The sequence below is a fragment of the Sturnira hondurensis genome, unplaced genomic scaffold (genome assembly GCF_014824575.4).
Source record: "Sturnira hondurensis isolate 20B ecotype Veracruz unplaced genomic scaffold, ASM1482457v3 Scaffold0019006, whole genome shotgun sequence".
Classification (NCBI taxonomy): Eukaryota; Metazoa; Chordata; class Mammalia; order Chiroptera; family Phyllostomidae; genus Sturnira; species Sturnira hondurensis.
The window spans coordinates 6,796,071-6,822,109 of NW_028091637.1; the positions used below are offsets into that span (position 1 = coordinate 6,796,071).

General features: G+C 36.0%; 1 protein-coding gene across 1 annotated transcript in view; it reads left to right on the forward strand.

The window, feature by feature from the left end:
* The window catches only part of ZCWPW2 (zinc finger CW-type and PWWP domain containing 2), a 100,248-nt gene that overhangs the window by 39,811 nt on the left and 34,398 nt on the right, over nt 1–26,039 (forward strand). The window contains exon 5 of the mRNA XM_037070749.1: nt 21,585–21,702. Within this exon, the coding sequence (XP_036926644.1) occupies nt 21,585–21,702 (118 nt within the window). The remainder of the gene's footprint in view (nt 1–21,584; nt 21,703–26,039) is intronic.

Genomic DNA, 26,039 nt, shown 5'->3' on the forward strand with positions numbered 1-26,039 from the left:
AATCAGATGCCAAACAGCACAAAAGTCAAAATCAGTAGCTATAAGTTTTTAACCTTATAAAGCATTAAAGCAAACTTAGAAATTTTTGCAAAGACCAGGAATTTGGGGATGCTTAATGAAAGGATGAGAGCAGAATAAAAAGAAATGATTTCTGCTTTTCATTTCCCCACTTTCCCAAGTAGCCAGTGCTCTGGGTGGACAACCCATGGGGGCCAGTAGGCTCTGGGGCAGACTCCCTCTTCTGCTATCATTCAGGTTACCTACCTACAGCCTCTGCTCTTGGCCCGTAATCTTTTTTTCCTACCCGTGTCTTTTTTTTTACTTGTTCCCTTGGAGCTGGTATAATAAGAGCGCCTTCTTCTATGGGTCTCTTCGATCCAGTCTGAGATTTTAGTTCCCTTTTACCTCAATCTACTTGGCACATTCCATACTGTTTCTCTGTGCTCTGATTCCCTACTCCTGGCTACCTAAGATCTCCACATTCCAGGGAGGGGAGGCTAACAGGTGATGGAAACCTCCTTGTCTCAATCTACTCAACAAACAGCAAGCAAGGGGGTCGACTCAAGAAATATAGACAACCAAGTTAGGGAAATGGTAAAAAACTACATATGAGAAATTGGTTGAAAATGAATAATCCCAGACTCTGTATTACCAGGGGTAGTTGGGGTCCCTGTCCATTGGAGGTGGAGATAGTCTTGACTTCAGCCTGTGGTTCTATTGCCTAGACTTCCAGGGATTTAATCTTTTACGGTCCTCTCTGCCCTGAGGCTCCTGCATCCTCTAGTGCTATCTCTGTGCTGTACCACATTTATCCAGATATTAAATTCACACCTCCTTCCCCCATAAGAAAGATCACTTACACAAAAATAATATGTAGTAGACAATGTAGATTTTCTTAAAGAGTTTTCTAGAAGGGATGAACATTGCACAAGTTGTCTGATCTTTTTCTAAACTTAGACAAAAATGATAGGTGCATACAACTCTTACTGGCTTAAGCTGTCTAAATCTTACTTCATATATCATTTCAACATCATTTTCCCTAATTTGTATAAGCTTGGTTTAACAAGTGACTAAAGAATATTTTAGAATTTTCACTGAATAGTGACTATATATATTTTGCATGTTAAGGTGGGAGAGGAATAAGCTCCTGTAGAAAGACATACACATTTATAAGAAAATTATGTTTAGTTTTATATTATAAAAAGTTAGCTCTTTTTTATTTCATGTCTGTCTCCTTGTTATTGAATAGTCAACTCCCCCTTGTTCGTGTTTATGGGACCACAGAATTACTAAGTTTATGGTTTAAAGTCCAGAGAACTCTGTCAGCATGTGTTCATGCAGGTGATAGTGTGTTCTCCAGCAAATAAAACAACCCATAGACGCGCCGTGATGTACTTTAGAAACAAGGTGAAGGCAGCATTCAGATTGTATCTTTGTAATTTATGTTGGCTTATTTATACATTTTATATCTTCATTTACTACAAAATCAGTAGCTTTAAAGAAAACTAAAGTTCTCCTTCCCTTTTAAAGAAACCTTGATTTTTAAAAGAGTATGTACTTAAAATACATATCACTCTGATAATTAATCAGCTATAATAGAGATGAATATATACTAGATGACTATTTTTTAAGAGTCAATGCGTGGAATAAAATTCTTTCCCCATTGGCACAAATATTTCTTTTTTATTTAGTAGGTACCTGTCTGCAGAACTCATTATTTGCAAGTTTATTTTTAGGTTGATTGACTGCCATATCCCTTAGTTTAACCTTTCTTAAGCCTGGATGTGCATTAGAGAGCTTTACAAAACAGTAACAATAAAGCCACAACAAAAACGCAGCTGTGGCTGGGCTCCACTCCCCTGGATCGATTAAATCAGAGTCTCTTGGATTAGAGCCAGGCTCCGCATTTTCAGGGTCCTCGGATGCATCTAATGTGCAGCCCAGAGAGAGTGAAAAAACTGCTGACTAAGTTCTCTCCACGTGAAGCATCAGAGTGTTATTGGTTTTATCTCTGTATAACTTTGGTTATGGCTTACTGTTTCCTGTTACTTCTGCTTCTTTTGTTTATCTTTTATTTTAATTTTCCTGGAAGTTATGCCTACTGCCATAGACATTCACATGTCTACCCCAATAATAACAGGTTTCATTGAACAGAGCTTTAAGGTCATTCTTGTCTTTCCATATTATACATTATTCATAGATACTGCTGATAAAGCTGATGTATAATTTGAACTTAAATATTTATAGTTTGTTTTAGTTGGTCATCTTTTTATCTAATAGGTTATATAGAGTCATTATGTTTTTCTTGGCTATAAATAATGTATGCAACTGATGATTGCTTCACCTACTTTTTGCCAGTTACTTACATTGCCAAGAAAAAGTAGGTAGTTCACCCTACTACCTGCTATGTTGCTCCTATGATAAAGTGTATGTTTGTTGGTCTATGATGTGAATGGATTTTTTAGCTGTGTATGTTAGTAGTCTTAGTACCATATAAATGATTTACCTATAGATATGCAACAATTTCTTTGCTGCTAAGCGTCATTTGAGTATTTACCCATTGTGTTAAGGAGTTGCCTGTATTTTTCAGGGAGATGAAACAAACAATGCCATATTGCTAAACTTAAGCTCTGTAACTCCTAGGATTCTAAGGTAGTCATCAGTACTGCTAACCAGAGTTGTCCAGGTCTCTGCCTTCCTGTTCCAATGTAGAATTGCACATTTCTCTTGTGCTGGGGTAGGCCCAGTGAGTGGTGAGTGAAGGTGATGAACGTCACCGCTTTGAGCACATAGCTGCATCCAGTGCGACATCCTGGAAAATTCTGTCTTTTCCTGTGGCACCATGATTGGTAATGTTTAAAATATTAGTTTTCTACTCTCTCAGCCTGGATCCCTGAGTGTCTACTCTTGCCAAAGGCATCCCCCCCCCCGCCCCTGCACCACCACTAGAGTAACAGATGTGCAGTGTTATCTAGAGAAACCTCTAGGCCTTGTGTTAAGCCCTTGGGATTATTTTAACAGGTGCATTAATGATAACACAGGGATGTCACAGTTCTTTGTAACCTGTGTCTTTAGAAGGAACATTACTGAAATTTCAGTACTGTTCAGAATATGGCCAAATAACTGAAATCACCCTCTAATTTTTCCAGTCTGTAAACAGAGATAATACAACTTGCTATCTCTCAGTAATTTATCAGTTAATTTCTTTTCTATATAGTGATAAACATATAAGTAGAAATTGCCAACTGATTTATACCATTTGGTCTGGTAAATATCCTCCAACAAAGGCCTCTGATGTCAACATGCACTGTAATAATACGAATAACTGGCCCACAAATAGTGATTATATTATCTGAATCCTTGCCATAGGCCAAGGATTGGGTAGATGCTTCTCATATAATATTTAAAGTTTCACAGCAACCCCATAAAGAAAGGCATCGTAACTGTTAGACATATGGAAGAAACGGAGATTCAGGCTACATGTCCAGCCCAAGGTCACTTAGCTACTAAGTGATGGGGCAATGATTAGAATCCAGACGTCTAACTCCAGAGTCCTGAATTCTTTTACTATACCATGCCAATTTAGTTATGCTTAAGCAATGGTCAAATTTATTGTTGAATGTTTCCCACATTTGTGTCTATGAAATGAGGACATTTTTCGCTTCTTAATTCTAATAGACCTGTTGAATGCTAACAGTCTCTGGTAGACTTACTCAAATAGAACTCTTGACTTTCTCAAATTACATTTATACTAGTCATTCAACAAATGCACTTAAAGTAACATCTATTTTTAAAAGATTTTATTTATTTCTTTTTAGAGATGGGGGTGGGGAAACATCGACTGGTTGCCTTTGGCACACTCCCAGCCAGGGGCCTGTCCCGCAACCCAAGCATGTGCTCTGACTGGGAATTGAATCACTGACATTTTGCTTTGCCGGTGATGCCCAACCCACTGAGCCATGCTGGTCAGGGCTAGAGTAACATCTATTTGAGCAAGTGTTTGCTTCTCATAGTCCTTAGGATCCAAATTCTAAGAATTTAGTATGTGATAGGGATTATAGACTAGATCATCGCGTAGTGTTTTGCTCTTAGAGTAATGGAGTGAAACTGGATACAAATTTGTTGAGCCAATTCAGTGGAAAACCACATTTGCAAATATCTATAGTTGTACCATATTCCTGCAGCCAAGTCATTTGTGTAGCTACCAAACTCTCAATAAATTTTTATTGTAAGAATTTCATATTTGATATACAATTTACTGTACTTTTGCTATTGTTAGATTAAGGCTTTTTGTTTGTTTGCTTATTTCCTAAGCATCCTTTAGTTTTTGGCTTGAAGAAAGGTTTAGGAAATTACAGCATGTTTCTATAACTAGGACCTATCTGTGAATAATCTGCCAAGGAAACTTTTGTAGTAAGGTACATTAGGATAAAAATGAAGTTGTTGAAGTGGCTAAAAAGGCAGTCTTTAGAGCCAGGTTCTTGGGGTTAGGTCAGCTGCGCTCTTTACCAGGTGTTTGACCTCAGGCAAGTTACTTACCCTTGGCAAGTCCCATACTCGTAATCGTCATTTTAAACCAGAGGTTATAATAGTATCTGCTTCATAAAGTTGTAGGGGTTAACTGAGGTGATACATGTCAAGCATTTAGCAAAGTGCTTCTCATATAAACAATACTTAATAAACATTAAGTTCATTAAGTGCTTCTTAATAAACATTACTTGATATTCTTCATTGGAAATACGGGTGAAATATACAGTTAAATAATTTATTTATTTTCCCTAGAAACCAGTATCTGTAGGGGGGAGCGCCAAAAAAGACACCAAGTACAATAAGGTGAAAAATAATTTTTTTTACTAAGAACATATATGTGACATGATTTTAATGTTTTTTAAAAATGAATCAACCAACATGGTGCTCCCAGAAACTGAGGGAAATAGACCTGATTGATCATTCGTCTCATCCTTTGATTCTTCAGGACATGACTGAAAGAGTCCGTTGCTGCATTGCTTTTCTAGTTTAAGGTAAACAGAAGTGGCAAGAGCTTTCGAAAGCAGGAGATAAGTGAGAGCCTTCTTAATCTGACTTTTTGGTGAATGAATAGTCCTCAATATCAGCAACACCTCAAGAGTACTTTGGATTTATTTGATGGAATTTGGAAGGAGAATAGGAGATGTTATCTTTAATGTTCTTTGTAACTGAGTGAAACCAGGTTCTCTCCCTATCTCTATTCCGTTTTTTGATTCACTCACATTTATATGTGCTGACATTGCTTCTCTGGATAAATTCTTGAATTCACCTTGTCGTCTCCTGACTTCATATCTTATGAATTTAGGGAGCTGTGAACTTGTACTGAAGTTAGAAGTCCAAATCCAAATAATATGACCAACTTTACTTCACTTATAAAGGATGGAATGGGTGGCTGCCTTTCACATCACCAAATGTGTGAAAAATGCATCAAGTATCAACTGGATTTCTCATATTGACTCCACTGGAATAGCAGTAATCTTGTATAAGGAACTCCAATACATAGCTTTTTAAAATTTTCTGTTTATTTTTTGTTGAAGAAACTAGTCTGATCATTGTTTTTAAGCCTAAATATAAGGCTAATTAAGTTGCCTTCAGAGGCATACCCCTTAAGAGTAAGGCTGCCTTAGAATGAGTCTTTTATATTGGGGTTCTTAAATAAGTAAATAGTTGTAGTGTAACTTTTTGGCACATTCTTTTATTAGGGAATGGTAAAGTCCAAACTCATAATCACATGAGCCTGCAATGGATATATAAACTTCTTTTTCATTTTATTTTTTTTAATTTCCCCTCCATTTTTGCTTCATTTTATTTTGTTTTTAAGTATCTTCCAGCCAAGGACTAAGACCAGTCCATGACTCAGACAAAACCCATTATCTCTAAACCCTAAACAATTTTTATTAACATAACTTTGAAAATAAATTTCAGAACCACTTCCTTACCATTTTGTTTATCTCAAGAAATGTACTGGCCCTGGCTGGCGTAGCTCAGTGGATTGAGCACAGGCCTGCGAACCAGAGGATTGCGGTTCGATTCCCAGTCAGGGCACATTCCTGGGTTGCAGGCCAGTTTCCTGCAGGCCAACTCCCAGCAGGGGATGTGCGAAAGGCAACCATACATTGATGTCTCTCTCCCTCTCTCCTGCCCCTCTAAAGATAAATAAATAAATTAATTTTAAAAAAAGAAATGTACTGATTCTTGTCACGTATTTAACCATCCTTTTCTCCTTGATCTTCCACGTGCTCTTATGATTCCATCATTAAACAAAATCTGAGCATCTGTCTGTAATAAATACAGCCATTGTCTTCTCAAGAACACATATTGCATCAAAAACGAGCAAGTGTGGAATAGAAAATAGCAGCCACATATGTTAAATTTCTTTTAGATTCAAGTCTTGATACCTATATTTATTGTTTAAAACCCTTTAGGTCAATGACGACTTTTTAAAGCCTCAGGACTAATGAGCACCTGTTTATATGAACCTGTTTTCCCAGTTCTGTTTAACGTCCCCAGCTGCAGCAGGCAACCCGGCCTGAGCGAGGGGAGGTGGCAGCACTTTAGATAAGTGCAGCCTAAGAAATTATCTGTTGCATTAGTGCTCATTTGCTTCCTGTGTTTTAGGTCATCAATATATTGCCAATATTTTACTATCATTGTACATTGCAATGTTTACAACTGCTTTCTTGCTATAGATTTGGTGATATATTTAGTTTTACAAAGCAAAAAGTCTACAACTTGAAAGCAGAATACATAAAATACTTAAAGCTATACAAAATAAATATGATTTTAGTTTTAAATTCTTTTGTAAATTGTAATAAAGTATATAACATAAAATTTAAAAATGTAACCATATACTCGGTGGTGATTTAAGTTTTTAACTACTGATTAATAATCCTAGAAAAAAATGTTTTCTAAGCAATGTAAATATGACCTGATACTAAAAACAGCAGATAGTGGTTTCTTATCATTTTCAACACAATTTATTTCTTAAGCTGTGTCCTATGAGCTCTTCATTATACCACATACAAGATTTGTGCAACAGAATTGCTTTTTAGTGAAATAACCTTTTACATGCATACCTCGTTTTATTGCATTTTGCTTTGTTATGCTTTGCAGATACTGTGTTTTTTTTACAAATTAAAGTCTGCCAGCACCATTTTTCCAACAGCATTTATTTACTTCATGTCCCTCTGTCACATTTTGGTAATTATCGCACTATTTCAAACTTTAGTATTATTATTACATTTGTTATGGGGATCTGTGGTCAGTGATCTTTGATGTTACTATTATAATTACTTGGGGGTGCCATGAACCACTCACACTCCATGCTACTCCTGGGAACACATGTATGATAAGAAAGCACAACAGCCTTATTGCTGAGGTGGAGAAGGTATTAGTGGTCTGGATAGAGATCAGACCAACCAGTGAATTCCAGTAAGCCAAAATCTCACCCAAGACCAGGTTGTAACCCTTCAATTCTGTCAAGGCTGAGAGAGGTGAGAGAGGGAAAAGTTGGAAGCTAGCAGAGGTTGATTCATGACGTTTAAGGAAAGAAGCAGTCTCCATAACATAAAAGTTCAAGGTGAAGCAGCAAGTGCTGCTGTAGCAGCTACAGCAAGTTCTCCAGAAGGTCTAACTGAGATAATCAGTGATGGTGGCTATATGAAACAAGTACGTTTCAATGTAGATGAAACAATCTCATATTGGAAGAAGATGCCGTCTAGGACTTTTTCAGCTAGAGAGGAAAAGTCAGTCAATACCTGGCTTCAGCTTCAAAAGACAGGCTGACTCTCATGTCAGGGGTAAATTCATAATCAGCTGGTGATTTTTAAGCTTAAGCCAGTATTCATGTACCATTCGGAAAATCCTAAGGCCCTTAAGAATTATGGTAACTCTACTCCGCCTGTGTCTACAAATAGAACAACCAAGCCTGGGTGACAGCACACCTGTTTACAACATGGCTTACTAAATATCTTGAGCCCACCATTGAGACCTGCTGCTCGGAATAGGGCTGACGAAGATGTACAAGAAGATTTGTGTTGTCTTCATGCCTGCTAACACAATATCCATTCTGCAGCCCATGGATCAAGAAGTAATTTCAACCTTCCAGTCTTATCATTTAAGAAATACATTTCATAAGTCTATAGGTGCCATAGATAGTAAATCCTTTGATGGATCTGAGCAAAGTAAATTGAGAACCTCTGGAAAGGATTTACTATTCTAGATGTCATTAAGACCATTGGGGATTCATGGGAAGAGGTTATGAATCACGAATGTTGAGTTAATACTGAGGAAATACCAGCATTCACAGAGGTTAGAAGAAGTTGATTCTACCTCTCCAAGATGACTTGGAGAAGTTCAAGCATTCAATGGAGTAATCACAAATGTGGAAATAGCAAGAGAATCAGAATTGGAAGTGGAGCCTGAAGAAGTGACAGGATTGCTTCGAAATATCATAATAAAACTTTAACAAATGAGGACTTCCTTTTTATGAGCAAAGAAAATGGTTTCTTGAGATGGAATCTACTCCGGGGGGAAATGCTGTGAAGATTGTTGAAACGACAACGAGGGGTTTGGACTGTTAGATAAACTTGGTTGCCCACGCAGTGGCACGGTTGACTTCTACTTTGAAAGTTATACTGTGAGTAAAATGTCATCACGCAGCTTCACATGGTACAGAGAAGACATTCATGAAAGGAAAAGCTAATTGATGTGACAAATTTCATTGTTGTATTATTTTGAGAAATTGTCATAGCCACCCCAGCCTTCAGCAACCACCATCCTGACCAGCTGGCAGCCATCAGTATTGAGGCAAGACCCTCCACCAGCAAAGGGAATTATGCCTCAGAAGGCTCAGATGATGGTTAGCATTTTTAAGCAATGAGGTTGTTTTTAAGTTATGTACATTTTTAAGTGTATAATGTCATTATACACTTAATAGACTACAGTATAGTGCAGTCATAACTTTTATAGTCACTGGGAAACCAAAAAATTCACGTGACTTGCTTTATTGCGATACTCACTGTATTGTGGTAGTCTGGAACCTAACTTGCAGTATCTCTGAGGTATGCCTGTATGGTGATTGAGACCCTGAATTCTGTAGCTAGATTGCGTGTGTATGAATTCCAACTCTATTACTTAACTAGCTATATGGACTTGGGCAAGTTCTAAACTCAGTGCCTCAGTTAACTCATCTGTGAAATGAGGGTAATGGTACCTACCTCATAAGCCTGTTAAGTTAAAATGACTTCTTTGTGAAGTGCTTGAGACTGTATATGACACATAGCATATACTATATAAGCATTGCATAAATTAGTAAATTAAAAGTAACAATAGAGTCCTTAATAGTAGAACTTCTATGGAAATAAAATATGTACTCAGTCAATTCCTCTTTATTGTGAATAGAGTTCTTATCTCATTCTCTTAGCCTACAGAAAACAAATGATAAATGTTTATGTTTCTGATAGTTTGTGATATTGATAGCTAAGGTTTGAAAACCGATTTACATTTTATAAAATACTTTTTACATAGACTATCTCTTGTGATCCTCATTCATTGTTAAAGTTGAGGCTCAGGTTAAATGACTTGCCTGAGGTCACACAATAGCAGAACTGGGACTCAAGCCCAGGTCTTCTGATTACAAACTCCAGGTTTTTATGTCAACCTTCTTGAAACTTACATTGGGCCATCTGCTTCTAATCTTCATGAACATATCAAATTCATAACAGGCTATCATCTGTTTAACTGGAAAATCACAAAGTCCTTCTTATTAGTCTCCTATTAATGTAGATAACTTGATTAATTTAGCACCCTTTAATGAGGGCTTTTCAAAGTTGAACAAAGATGTGAAAGCCTTCTTTTCAACGTTTAGTGCATGGATTCCAAGTACATTGATTCCAAGTACATTGATTTAGGGCCTCTTCATGGCCAACCTAGTGTTTATTTCATTCCCTTGTGACCTTAGCCAAGGTTTGTTTTTTATTTTTTTTTATTTTACTGTACTATTGGATCCCAAACTTGCTCATTATCACATTCTTCCATAGACCTTTTAAAAAAATCTATATTCTGTATTATTGAGCCACAGAATATGAGGAAGTCCTACTATTTGTGACAATATAAATAGACCTGGGAGGTATTATGTTAATAAGTGAAGTCACTTAGCATTGTATGATTTCGTGTATATGTGGAATTAAAACAAAACAAAACAAAACAAAACTCAAACTTATATAAAAGGAAATCAGACTTTTGGTTACCAGAAGGAAAGGGTAAGGGGAAAGGAAATTAGAGGAAGGTGGTCAGAAGGTACGAGCTCACAGTTATAAGATTACTAAATACTAGCGAGCTAATGTGTAACATGGTGACTGTAGTTAACACTGATTAAAAAAATGAAGCTTAATCTAAGAGTTGTCATCACAACGAAGAAGCATTTTTTCTTCTTTTATTTTTATTGTGTTGTATGAGCTGATAGATGTTAGCTGAACCTATTATGGTAATCATTTCACAATATATTTAAATTAAACTATCTGCTGTATACCTTAAACTTGTACAGATATGTACGTCAATTATTTCTCAATAAAACTGGAAACATAGATTCCTGAACCTACATACTGGGAGTGTTTTGGGAATCTATTTGGTTCCTCAGTGAATCTCAAAAACCACTGTATAGTAGATTATTTCCCCATAAATACCTCTATTCTGTGTTTACTGCAGTTGGCTAAAGATGCTTATAAAAACGTGTATTGTTATTATTGTGCTTATTTTGTGGAATATATGAATGTGTTTATGAATTTGTAGTGCTAAAGAAGCCAGGCAAATCTCCAACAACACTGTGATGTGAGACTCCTTTGTCTCTTTAAATAGTGTCTCTCTTTGGTGGTGGCTGGAGCCCTCGTACTTTCTCCTTCTCTCAGGGTTTGATTTCAGGTCCATCACACTCAGTGACTGATGGATTGGTTATATAAAAATTGTTTTCCAAGGGATGTCAGTCCAGATAATGGACAAGCCTAAAATGTCAGATTTGCTTCTTTTAGAAAACAACCACCACAGCATAAAGCAGTTGTCTATTCCGTCTTGATAGAAAAAGACCTTAGATACTCAAATATTTAGTAAGTGCCCATTAAAGTTTAGGTTACTTAGCCTGTAGCCTGCAATTTTTCTGATTTGTCCATTGAGGTTATTTTATCTTAAATGGCTTGACTTCCTGCTTCTCCTCTCACCCCCAGTGTTGCAGGGAGCACTCACTTCCTGCATTAGTGATTTTGTATAGAATTTAAATACAAAACCCTAGTATTTCAAGCCAAGAAATGGAATTACACTGTAGAGCTTTAACTTTCAATTTTCCTTATTCTTTCTTTTCTGCCTAATTTCTCCCCTAGGACTCATTGCATTCTCCACATTATCTCTCAGACTGATGTAAAGGATCAGATTAAACAAAGCTAGAACTTTCGGGGTGTGGCCAAGTTAACTGTTCCACACTTTCTGGTGGTTTGGGATGAGGCACAGAAGTTATTTTGATCTTAAAATCTTGCCAACTTAGAGTAAGCAAAATTCCTATTTATGTCTAAGGAAACTTACACAAAGAAATACGTTTTTTTAAAGCAGTGTTTGCTTCAAGTGTTCAATAATTTGAGTAAGTTGTTTAAATAATCCAGAGTTGATGATTGAAGATTATGTGAAACTATGTTAAAGATGACAGATGAGAGGAAGGCAGCTATAGGAAGCCAATGAGTGTCTGGTCCAAACAGGTGTGATGTGACTATCTTCTAGTTTGCATCAAAGGATCGGAATGCTCTTACTCTAGACTACTGGTTGCTGCTGCAGAAATCCAATTTAAGGAAGACAAGATATCCTTGTGATTAACTTTGTCCTGAATCGCTTTAAGTGAAAACGATCTGCTCAACAGAGGAGGAGAGTGATAGCTTTGGCATGGTAGTAAATAGAACGAAGCATCGGGGCGATACCTGGTTAGTCAGTGAGCTACACTGCAAGTCTGAGTGTATGAGTAACAGCAGTTGACATAAGTCACCAGGGAGAGTCCTTTATAATAGGCAGCAATGTTGATCCTCATTTAGTGGGGATGCATTTGAAAGGAAAATGATTTTATACTCCTTTAGATTATGAAATCTGTGACTTGTATCCCCATATTTTAAGAGTAATGGTCAATATTTGAACTCATTTTAGTAAATTTATGAAGCCAATAAAGCAGGCTAAGTACTTATGATTCTGGTTTTCCAGATTTGTAACATATGTTCGATATTGTCTGAAAGATAAATTTTCTAAACTTAAGTACTTACTTTGCAGTTAACTTTAATATCGACAGAATTGAGATGTGAATTGACAATTTGGGATTGTATATGCTGTGGTTGTACCTACAGGACTGTAATGAAGCCCCACTCCCCCAAATAGGGCACGTGAAGAAGCATTTGATTGAATTACTATAGTTTTAAAATAAGGTACTCTTTTTTCCATACCATTTAAAGTACTTGAAATTAGATATACTTTTTAAAAATGCTACTAATATAATAGGAGAAATCAATGACCCATGAAATGCTTCGCAGATTTGAACTCTATACAAAAAAAAGAAAGGTCTATATTATTTTAGGAGTAATAGTACCATATCATAATGCTAGATAGTCATCATGTTTTTAAATTTTTTTAGCTTCCTATAAAATGTAACAGCCTTTCATTTTTATCAACAATTTCCTGACTGGGAAATTGAGTTTCCAATTTGGGAAATTGGGTTTTACCAATACCATTCTGAAAAAAAAAATAAACAAAGCCTATTTATTGTCCTATTATTTGTGACTCTTCTAGGCTCAGGAGTGAACAAAACAGACAAGATTTAAATGCTCTCATGAGACTTAAGTTAGTGGGATAAGACAGGTAGCCAACAAATAAATAAAGAGATGGTATGTTAGTTGCTGCTGAGTGCCACGGGAGAAAATTAAGGAAGTGTGAAGGAGAAAGGTGCCAATAGGTGGAAAGACTACAACCTGTCTATTCTTCTAATCTTCAAAGTCCCTACGCTAGGACATTCTTCCCAACCAATCAAATACCAGTGGTTGATCAATAAGAACTCGTTTTGACTATATTTTCCCCTCTCACTTATTCCAAAAAGTAGTCAGGCCCCTGGGGTTTCCAGGTCTCAGCGGAGTTTTTTGTTGTGGGATCAAAGCAGAGCTTCTCTGTCTTCTTGACCTGAGTTTCTTGAGGATGGGCAGGGTGAGCTGGGAGCATAGAGGCCATGCCTCTGAAAGGGACAGGCGGGAGCAGCAAGGCAGAGAAGAGTTTCTGTCACCCTTGGAAGAGGATGAAAGCTCGTCAGTGCCCAGGGTAGTGGCAGGACCTCTGAGGATAGCCAGGCAATGCACTCAGGGAGACTGAACCTGCACCATCAAGGTCCCCGGCCTCTGAAAAGGTTCTTTTGTTCAGATGTGGCAGAGAAGTTGTTAGACTGCCTGACTTCAAGGGACTTGAACCAAGAACTTACTCATGTAACTATTTTATATTATATACACTATACGTCCTCATTCTTCATTCCCCATATTTTTTCCAATTACACGAATCCAGAGGAAGTAAAGGGTGGCCCCCAAATGATTAAGATGAATTAACCTTGTTGGATGAAGGCTTTCTCATTCAATTTAACACAAATAAGGTATTGTACCATTGCTTATAAATTCAAATATTAGAAATAAAAATTATCTGCTACAACTCCAGGCTATTATATTAAAAATCTTGATTAATTCTCATGTAGAGAAGCAATCTTAAAATACAAAGCAACAGAAGACATGAATTTCTGCTGGATTGCAGATTTCTCTTTGCTGGTCTTACTGGGTGGACAAGCCATGTGTTCTTGTTTTTGAGATTGCTACTCCATATTAGTGTATGGTGATAACACACACCACATTCAGTGAGTTGAAAGTTATTGAGAAGTGTCATTCAATTTCTTCCTGGGAAATGTAAAAATCTTATCAGGGCCTTCTGTGAGCCAATAGCACTTGGTTGAAACAAGATCACACAGGAAAGTAATTTACAAACTTTTCAGTTTTGGACATAGCCATGGATTTTCTCAGATACCGGGTACCGTCTTTCCCTATCTAACCTTTTATTTAGTCACAAACTGTAGGGGGCCGGTTTGTTTTGGTCTGGCAAATGTGACTCAGCTCTGTATGGAAAACCTACAGAAGTGAAGTGGTGGGCAGGAGCCAGGCCTTCAAACCGAGTTTTCCTGTGGGAATCAGACCTAGAAAATGCATACAGATTGTTATGGCTTGCTCTTGCTAAAACTCCATCACCCTGCTCCAAAACAACAAATGTGTATTGTCTATCTTCAAGGTAATATCCAAAGCCTGTATGAATTTTCCCAAGGACAGAGCTAATCAGCTCATTGCCACCCCTCTCTGCATGTTATTTTTATTTCCTTGATTGCACCTAAAATGTAGACAATAATATTCTATGTAGTAGGTAATAAATCTTTCTCTGATGTAAGACCTCAGGAAAACAATAAAAGCCTGGCTAGGCAAGAGCACTCCCCTCTTGAGGGAGTGGCCAAGGCACCCATAGGCACTCTCCCCTTGAGTGAGTAGCCATGCCCTTCCCTTTTTCTCCACAGGATTGCTGTCACCTGTGCATTCATTCTCATCGTCAGCCACAACAGGCGGACTCTGCTGGTCAGAGTCTGCCACAACAAATCTCTTGCTTACTCCAAATATTTGCATGCTTATTCATCTATCAGTAATATACCTGTCAAGAATTATTTACTCTCATAAGTTCACAAAAATTTTTAGACTCTATGTCTTCCTTCTCATTCCATAATGATTGCTTATTTTTCCCCTTCACCCCAAATTTAATGAAACTGATTGAGAACACTCAGGTTGCCAAAGTAATATAAAAATAATGAAAGACTTGATATTCACTCTTGGGATCATAGAACATACTGGGATTTGAAGGTACCAGCCTTTCCTGTAGTCTAATCTGAAGTCACTGATCTTAATTTTTAACTTGATAAGCTTTTAGCCCTTTAAAAGTTTGGTGAAGAGTTACCTTGAAAATTTCCTTCTTAAACAAATGTATTTAAAAGCATTTCTGTGTTTTGTTTCGTTTTGGGGTGGGAGATAAGATAATTTGGAAGCTCTAAAATTATTAGATATATTTAGGTTTTAGTAAAAGGTATAAGTCTTTAAAACTACAAAAGCTGAGGACAAAATAATTATATTCACATTGCAAACTGAGGTGTAAAGCTATGTATGCAAGACTATAAAGGAGGTACCCTGACTGGCTTGGCCCAGTTTACATAAGGATATAAAAGGTTTGAGGTTGAACATACAGAAATGTCTTTGGAGAAAATGATGGTGTCTTGTGGCATTTTCCTTACACTTTTTCCTTCCCCATCTTGGGAGGAGGAAGGAGGTCATTTTCCTGTATTAGTGATTTTTGGAGAGCTTGATGTGTGAACTCTGGAACTTTAACAACACAGCATACTGGTGTCCAACTTTCCCCTGAGAAATCTGCAGAGTGAGAGTTTCCAGTTACCAGATCTGGCACCAGGTGAGGAGAGCAAGAGGCACTGGGAATGGCTAGCAGTGCCACAGTTTTAGGGAGCAGCAATGTAGGCAACCTGAGAGAGCCAAGGGTCATTTTGGAAGGGTCCCCACCAAGACCGCTTCCTCTCCCATGCAGCCTAAGCAGAAAGATGCGGAAAAGTGATCATGGCTTAGGGCATGGAAGCAGCCAGCTAGAAGGAAGACCGTGTCCTGTGAAGGAAGCTCTTTCTAGTTGGGAGGAAACATTCTGCAAAAACCCACAAGCCCCTACACACATACATACCCAATTCAAGTCTAGGAAGCACCAAACCAGATTGCCATGATAGCAGTCATGTGAAAACACCTTCTGCAACTTCCTTTCCATTCTCTACACTGAGTGCCTCCAACCCCCCAGGCCCTAGGTGTTGCGGGGAGAAGGAGAAGCACATAGAGGACAAGGGCCTGTAGCCTGAATATCCTTTTAGCTCGTGGAGCACAAAAGCTTTAATTTGAAATGAAGTTTGGAATTTTGTCTCTTACACGCAAGTAAACATTTTACCTTTTTAATTTGGGGGCACTAAGTAAGTCCCTGTAGGACATTTTATTGGAAAGTCACCAGGAAAGTCTTCTTGCTGTAGATTTCAGCCAAGGATTAAGAAACCTGTAGACTCAAGTCAAAAAAGTGAGTTTGAATGGCAGTTACTGTTTGCCTGAATTTGAATCCTATTTTGAATAGTATTTGGCTTGGAACATTTTCTTGTAAATCTGAAGTTAATGACCTATTTGGCCTTTGGGTAAAAAGGTAAAGGGTAAATCTTTTCATGGCTTTACAAGGTAATTTTCTTTTAAAATAAATGATAGTCTCCCCCTTAGTATTGACTTATTCAAAACAGCATTGTTTCCTTTGCTGACGTTTGTTCAAAATACAAACCTTCAAGTTGAATAATTATCTCATTAAATACTATAGTATTTTAAAATTTAACTTAACTGCAGTGGTATTACTATAATTCATTCAAAGTTAATGCTCATTCACCTTCCACAAACTTCACCCTAGTAATTAGTATACAGAATGAATCTATTATGTTTGGTGAAAGACTGAGTCTTTGTTTTTTTTCTTTGTCAATCCCAAATTCTTGGCAGATTACAGTTGAAAGATTATGATAATGTCTGAAGCGGCTTAGTTTATGAAGGTGATTACAAATAAACATTCCTTTGGTAGCTTATGCAGAAGAATCCAATTTAAATAACTGTGGATCACTTAAACATGTCTTGAAAAATACATAACTCATTCAACTGAAAGTTTGATTTTTAACTAGAGAAGAAACTTATTAAGATACAAAATTTGAGGGTTTTTTGAGTATGTAGAATTACCACTATTATTTAATTGTCCTGGTAGAATTGGCTAACATAATTAAAAAGAAACAAAAGTACATATACAGGAAAGGAAAAAAGCAAAATTATGATTATAAGTAGATTGTTTACCTGGAAAGGCCATGGGATTCAAATGGAAAAACTATTGTGCATAAAACTGTTATAAACAATAAAAAAACTAAAAATAGGAAAATTCAGATACATGGCAGTTATAATATTGCTATCCAGGTGTAACCAGTGTGAACAATATGAAGGGATGAAAGTTCACATTCATAATAGCAACAAGTCATAAATAACCCACTGGAGTAAAGAAGCGTGTACTAGATACATATGAATAAAACTTTAAAATGCTACTGAGAGATAGGAAATAAAATCTAGGCAAATGGAAAGATATAAAACTCTTCTTGGTTGGGAAGATTTAATATGGAAAAATGTCAGTTCTTCTTAAGTTAATTTTATGCAATCTCAATTAAAAAATTAAAAAACTAATTCTAAATTATGTAGAAACATATATATTGAAGAGAGAGACTTAGGTCTATAAAATATAAAGTTATAATAAAGCTCCAGTTGTTAAAGCAGGTATTAATAGTGATTTCATAGAGTAATAGGGCAATACAGACTCCAAAATAGACTCAAAAGTCCTTGGAAATATTTAGTGGTAAAGGCTGAATTTAAATAATTAAAGAAAAGTTGTATTGTTTAACACAGGGTTTGCTACTTTGGGAAAAAATGATGTGGAAGCTGTACTTTGTACCTCACATCCAATTAGTTCTGGAAGGATGAAAGATTTAAATGAATACAAAAGAAAATACAAATATACTAAAAATAAACTATAAACAATTTATAACATGTACTAAAGGACTCCTTTAATATATAAAAATGTCATGAATCAGTAAGAAAAAGGCCGATATAAATATTAACAGAAAAAATATAAGTGACTTTTTGAAATAGGAAAAAGTGATCATTTCTGGGAACGTCATGCACAACACGGTGACTGTGGTTGACAATATTGTAATGTATACCAGAGAATTGCTAAAAGCAGGTCTTAAATGCTCTCACCACACACACAGAAGTTATCATACGAGTTGGGAGAGGTGTTACCTAACCGTATTGTGGTAATCCTCTTCCACTGTACAAGTATATTAAATTTCACTATGCTGTCCTTCTTAAATTTCTACAATGTTATATGTCAATTATATCTCAGTGAAGCTAGAGAAATAGGAAAAACTTCTGTAATTACTGAATTTAAGAAGTGAAAATGATAATAAGGAAATACGACTTTTTCCTTAAAAATAATGACAGAGATCTAAGAGTTTGGTAATAGAAGTGTTCGCCAGGGTGTGAGGAAATACTTTTTTTGGTCACATTGTAAAATTGAGACCACCTCATTCAAGAATTATTTCACAATCATTTCCAACATTTAAAATATATATACATTAAATGTGGTAGTTAAACATCTAGGAATTTATCCTTCAATACACTTTCATACAGGCAAAATGACAATGTACAAGAATTTTTATTTCAACATTGTTCCAAATTATATAACACTAGAAACACCTACATGTCCATCACTAGGGCATTTGTCAAATAAATATGTGGTGCGTACTTTGTCTGTGAATTTACATTTATCTGTTTTCTCATTCCCTAGGTTATCTCATCCAACATTGTGGCTTTATACTGTGTCTGTTGACAGTTCCTGAGTTTTATATGCAGTGCAGTTCTCTCTCCTGAATTCCCTTAGCGAACTGCTCCTCAGTGTCTCCACTTGGATGTCGTAATAAACATCTCATGCTCCACATACCCAAATTCTTAGTTTTTCTCTCAAATTTCACTCCCTGACAACTTCCCCATCTCAGTAGATAGCAAATTCCGTCCTACTACTTGCTGAGTCCAAAAGCCTTAGAGTCATCTTCTCTTTCTCTCACAGCCAATTTTCAGTTGGTCAGGAAATTGTTTTGCTCTACCTTCAAGTTGCATCTGTTGTAGAATCCTACCGCTTTTTACATCAGTGGATGCTATTACCCTGCTCTCTACCACCATCATTTCTTGCCTGGATTCTTGCAGTAGCCAATTGCCCTACATTTATACTTACCTCTGCATAGCCTAATCTCATGAAAACAACCAAAATAATTGTTTTAAAACATTAAATCAAGTCAAATGGTATTCTGCTCAGAACTCTGCAATGACTCCCATTTCACTCAGAGTAAAAGCCAAAGTCCCTGCAATGGCCTGAAAGGACCTCCAACGTCTGGCACCTGTTACTTTCTGACATCATCTCCTGTTACTCTCCCTCTTCCTCATTCAACCTCAGCCACCTTGACTTCTTTGATACTCCTTGAATACACATATATACACATATAGAGAGTATTTTTCTTTACCTGGAATGCTCTTTCCTTGGATATCCATCCACATGACTAACTCCATGATCTCATTTGGGTCTTTGCTCAAATGTCACCTTTTCAATGAGATTTACTCTGACCACTTTATTGCCTTACATTTTCTTTATTACACAGTATTTTATAATCTCTTATAACATGCTGCAGCCTTTACTCATTCATTATGCTTATTGTAGAGTATCTGTTTCATGTAAACTTTGTTTTCTTAAGTGACAGATTCTGAGTGTCTAGAATATGTTCAGTCAATAAATGAATAAAACAATCTGCGAGACAAATAAAAAACTGAAAGTATATATATAAATTGCATTCTTTAAAAGTAGATATATAGGTTATGTAAATGCTTATAGAAGCATACAGTATTGCTGGAAGACCAAGAGAAACTGGAAATAATGGGTGCTTTCTATACTTTTAGAATATGCACCTGTCACTTCTTTGATTAAAAACTGAACTCATAGAAAAATGCAGTGCATAACTGAGGCTAATTCTGGAATTCAAAATTCTTTTTTTGTGGATAGAAACAGCTTTATTTTTTCTATTTAAGCATTACTGACTGGACTGTTCAAAAAAGCACATTCGAGAGCAAAAAACAGATGAGCCTTAACTTTGTTTCTTATAAGATATTTGATTATATCACCACTAGGTGGCACATACCTCCTGATAAATTCTTGAGACAGACACAGGATACCGGAACTCACCAAAGTTCACCTTATCTAAATATTGCATTGATTTTCCTTGAGAAATTTTCTTAACTTCAGTTCTTTAGTGCTATATCAGCTTTTTGGTGGTTTTTCATTATTTATAATTTCTTACTTAGCATTATTATAGCATCTGAGTTGCAGAAATGTCTTAAAACTGCAAATACTAGCTAAGATATCTTTAATTTAGTATAAGTTTTTAAATTTTTATTGAATTGGATATCTCTATTTTTCAACTTTTTTTCATATGAAATAATGAATGAAATTTAAAGGCTTTTTTGTACAAAGTATGTTTTTATTTGATTAAATTGCTTTGCTGCTTTTATACCAGATGAATCAATGTTCAGGACCACCTGCAATTTAACAACCGATTTCTGAATGCTTATATAATATGTAGAGAGATTAGGCAAATGGGTACTGTGGAGAGTACAAAAGTAGAATATTATTTATTGCCTCTGTCTTCAAGGATTTTTCATTTTATGGGTGGAGACAGCCATGAATACAAATTAACTATAATACAAATCAGAATGTAGTAAACAACTAAATGAAAATATTAAAGGTAATGAGAACCTGGTAGTTAATATTAATTTGAGAACTTCAGGGATAACGTAAAATTTGAGAAGAGCCCAGATAATTTTTACAGTTATTTTTAACTTAGAGATTCTTTGATTGTTTTGCTTTTTGAAATACATTTTTTGAAAAACTAAATAAACATGGAAATAAAGAACAAACTGACAGTAACCAGAGGGGAGGGAGAAGGGGATAACAGGGGAAAGAAGAGGAAGGGTCAAGTCAAGGAACGTGTATAAACGACCCACAGACAAAGACAGTGGGCGTGGGGGCAGGATGCTAGGATTGAATGTTGGAGATGAGTGAGTAGAGCAGGGGAAAGTAATGGGGGGAAATGGGGGCAACTGTAATTGAACAACAATAAAAACTAAGTAAACATTTGGAGAAAAGTGCTGCATTCAAGTAGAGTAACATTTACTAAGTGCTTCCTACTCTGGCAAACTATAATCTATTATTTCATTTAATACTCGTAAGACTTTTGATGTATGTACAACTATTCACATTTTACAGATGAAATTGAAGTACAGAAAGTTTAAGGAACTTGTATGAATATGTCAACTCTATGCCATTACACCAAAACTAGATATGAATTGAATTAGTTTTCTTATAATATGAAACTTAGCTTTACAGTTTTTACCACTTCAGTATCATTGCTATGTTACTTAAAAGTAAATCAACATTATTCTCATAAAATATATTAATATTGACTACTTTGTTACATTGGTAGTCTTAATTTTTATAACTTTCTAAGTGTGATGTGAATCATATTAAAATACTATCTTAGTGAATCAAGAATCTGACCCTTTTGGCTATTATCATGCAAAATCTCTACAACGTCACTATATTCTAAAGTAATAATATGATAATAATCAGATATCAAAGTCTAAGTAATATATTGTACAATGCTTAAATGAGATTAAGTTCCAGCTCAACAACTGAATCAAGTAGATATTAAAACAAAATTATCTGTTTACCATGAATCTTTTTTTTTTTCTGTGTTTCTTTAGCCAGGAGAATGTAAGAAGAGAAAGAAGAAGTGGTATGAAAGTGCACTACAAGAAGCGTACCGTCTTTACGGGTGTTCTCCTGAGCAAAGACTGGACATGTGCTACCTATCAAAACAGGGTATATGATTTTTAATTTTATGCTCTGCCCCTGAATAAAGATTTAGCCAGATGCGTGCTTTCTGAAGTGTGTATGCACAGTTAAAATTTTTTCTTTGTCTTTGTCCACTGACTGAAAAATTATTTTTGTGTGGATTAATAGTATATATTTTACTCTCTGAAGCCATTTTTTAAAAGATTTTATTTATTTATCTTTAGAGGGGAAGGGAAGGAGAGAGGGTGAGAAATATCAGTGGTTGCCTCTCGTGGGTCCCCTGCTGGGAACTGGCCTGCAACCCAGGCATGTGCCCTGACTGGGAATCCAACCGTGGTTGTTTGGTTCGCAGGCCCATGCTCAATCCACTGAGCTACACCAGCCAGGGCTGAAACTATTTCTTCAATGACTACACATACACCCTATTTAAATGCAGTGGTTTTAATTAGCATGTCAGTCATCTTCTTTGCTCTTAGATTATCTTCATAGGTCCTTTTGTGTATTTCAAAGCATATATTTCAAAATTAGAAACCATGGCTTTAAAATATATTTCTGGGATAAAGCTTTCATTGGATATGCTGTATTATTTCAGAACAAAGTATTTTTCAAAATGTTTTATTTTTAAATAAATCATGGCAGAGATAAAAAGGTCATCTTCAATTTTCTTTTTTATTAGGTAAAAAATATGATGATAATATTTCAGGACATTTTCTAAGTTTTCCTGAATCATAAGTATGGTTTATAGATGGCTTTTTAAATGAATTCATCATAAGGATTATAGTAGAGATAACGTTTTTAATTCTAAAAAACTATTATTACATGAAAGTGTTGATTTTTAATAAACAAGTATGATTTTAATTGTTTCTGCTTAGTAACCATGTTTAATTTTTAAATTGTTGTTCAGTTACAGTTGTCTCCATTTTGCTCCTATTACTCTCCCTTGCCCTACCTACCCCCCCACATTGAATCCTCCACCCCTGTTGTCTTTGTCCATGGGTTCTTAATACACCTGCCTTGATGACCATTCCTCTTCTTTCCCATTATCCCCTTCCCCCTCCCCTCTGGTTACTGTCAGTTTGTTCTTTATTTTCATCTCTGGTTCTATTTTGCTCGCTTGTTTGTTTTGTTGATTAGATTCCACTTACAGGTGAGATCATATGGTATTTGTCTTTCACTGCCTGGCTTATTTCACTTAGCATAATGGTCTCCAAATCCATCCAAGCTGTCACAAAGGGTAGGAGTTCCTTCTTTCTGCAGCGTAGTATTTAATTGTGTAAATGTGCCACAGTTTTTTGATCTACTCATTTACTGATGAACACTTAGGTTGCTTCCAACACTTGCCTGTTATAAATTGTGCTGCTATGAACATTGGGATGCATAGGTCCTTTTGAATTAGTGTTTCAGGATTCTTAGTATATAATGGAACTGCCAGGTCAAAAGGCAGTTCCATTTTTAATTTTTGAGGAATTCCATACTGTTTTCCATGGTGTCTGCCCAGTCTGCATTCCCACCAACAGTGTACTAGGATTCTCTTTTCTCCACAACCTCTCCAACACTTGTTGTTTGTTGATTTGTTTGTGGTTGCCATTCTGACCAGTGTGAAGTGGTATCTCTTTGTGGTTTTAATTAGCATCTCTCTAATGGCTAGTGATGCTGAGCATCCTTTCATATGTCTCTGGACCCTCTGTATGTCCTCCTTGGAAAAGTGTCTGTTTAGGTCTTTTGCTTGTTTTTTAATTGGATTGTTTGTCTTCCTGGTGTGGACTTGTATGAGATCTTTATATATTTGGGACATTAAATCCTTGTCTGAGGTATGATTGACAAATATATTTTCTCATGCGGTTGGGTCCCTTTTCATTTTGCTGATGTTTTCTGTAGCCATGTAGAAGCTTTTTAATTTGATGAAATCCCATTTGTTTATTTTTTCCTTTATGCCCCTTGCTCTGGGGGGGGTACATATTGGTGAAAATATTGCTCTATGAAATATATGAAATTTTCCTGTCTATGTTCTCCTCTAGGATTTTTATAGTGTTGAGACTTATATTCAAGTCTTTTATCCATCTTGAGTTTACTGTCTTATGAGGCCCAGCCTTTTCACTTTATTACAGTAATATTTTTTCTCCTTTAGAAAAGTTTAATATATATACTTTAAAACTTATTTGTGAAAATGTTTTATTTGAGAAAAAATTTAAATATTAACACAGCCACCTAACTTAAGATTTTAAAGCAAATCTATAGGTTAGAAAAAGAATGACAAACACACTACTCTGGCTTACTCTGAGACCAGGGAAAGAGACATTTATTATCATAAATGTGATTTTATTTCTTGTGTTGAAAAAACAATGTCTGTTATTAGCAATAAAGGTTGAATTCACTCTGTTGTCACAAAATTTTATGCTTTGCATGTAAGCAATATAACATTCGAAATATTTAGTTTTTTAAAACATTAAAAACTTGAAGTAATATAGTCATTTATTTAAAATATTACACTGTAGCCATTTCATACCAGCAATAGACCCACTCTTAATAAGTTATGGAACTTTGCCTTCACCACTTTCGTATGTGCCAGGTTTTTTGTGTCTGGGTCCCTGGGCATTCTGGCTTATCCCGAGATCCTAGAGATGCCTTATTTTTCATCGGGTCTGAAGCAACAGATCATTTTCTCTCTGGAAGTCTGATGATTTTTGCATACAGAATTTTAGGTAAGTCAGTCAGAATATTGAGAGCCTTTTGCCTAAACACTTTCATTTTCTCCGAAGTAGGTAAAATGGAGGGACATGAACAGGCTACTAGGAGTTCATTCAGTCTTTGCCATAATTGTCTCACTCACTTTATACTCACTCTTCCCTGTCTCCAAAGTAGACAATTTAATACTTGTGCCTGCTTAGCTTTCAGGGTGAATTCTAGAGTGCATTTAGCTTTTTGCTGGATTTAAAAGTAGTTTTGAAAGAAAATCAGCTGCTATTTAGATATTTTACAAAAGATGAGTAACTTAGAAGCAAACCATTTATTTCATCCTAGCAACTTTGAGGATTTCTTCACCCCAAAATGTCTTCCATCCTAGAAATAGTTAGTACTGATTTTTGCGGCCTCAATTCTTCCTGCCCTGCAGAAATTGGCACACTATTATGTTTGATGCAACTCTTTCTTTGTCGAAAGCTTCAGAATCAGTAAATGATATGTAATTATAGACCCAGTTGGACTATGGCAAATTCAAAGTCCTGTCTGCATGACTGGGTTGTCCTGTATTTGTTGTGTTAACTATCGCTCCAATGGGCGATTCTTCTGCTGGGGCTACGGAGCTTTTTCTTATATTGGAACATTCATTATGATTGTATTTTCAAAATGAATAGGGTATTATCTATATAGTCTTTTTATAGTTCAGCCTTAGGATTTTGTATTATTTATAGAATTAATGTTTTCTTACATTTTAGACTAAATGTTCCTATCTCTACCTTTTTATCAGAACTATTTTCAAAAATAATTTTATTTTTAGAGCAATTTTAGGTTTACAGCAAAATTAAGCAGAAAGTGCAGACTTTCCGTGTGCTCCTTACCCCTTCACCATCAATAATCCTCAGCATAGTAGTAGATTTGTTACAATCTATGAACAAACATTGTCACTTATCCGCCAAAGTCCATAGTTTACATTAGGGTTCATTGTGTTGTCACATTGTGTTGAACATTCTGTGGATTTTGACAAATGTATAATGACATGTATTTACCATTGCAGTAGCATACAGAATCTTTTCATTGGCCTAAAAATGCCCTGAGTTCCACCTAGTCATCCCTACCCTTTCCCCACACCTCCATCAACAACTGGCAACCACTGATCTTTTTACTGTCTCCATAGTTTTACCTTTGGTAAAACAGTGTCATAGAGTTGGAATCATACAAGATAATAGCCTTTTCAGATTGGCTTTTTTCATTCAGTAGTATGCATTTAAGTTTCATCCATGTCTTTATAGCTCTTTTTTTAGCACTGAATAATACTATGTTGTTTGTGTGTACCAGAGTTTATCCATTGGCCTACTGAAGGACATCTTGGTGGCTTCCAAGTTTTGACAATTACAAACAAAGCTGTTAAGTATATTCATGTACAGGCTTTTATGTGGACATAACTTTTCAACCCCTTTAGGTAAATATCAAGGAGCACAGGTGCTGGATCATATGGTAAGGGTATGTTTAGTTCTAGAAGAAATTACTAAACTATCTTCTAAAGTTGTCTGTGCCAGTTGGGGTTCTCACTGGCAGTTCATGACAGTTCCTGTTGCTCCACATCTTCACCCACCTTGGTGTTGTCATTGTTCTGGGTTTGGCCGTTCTAACAGGTGTGTTGCAGTGTCTCATCGTTTTAACTTGAA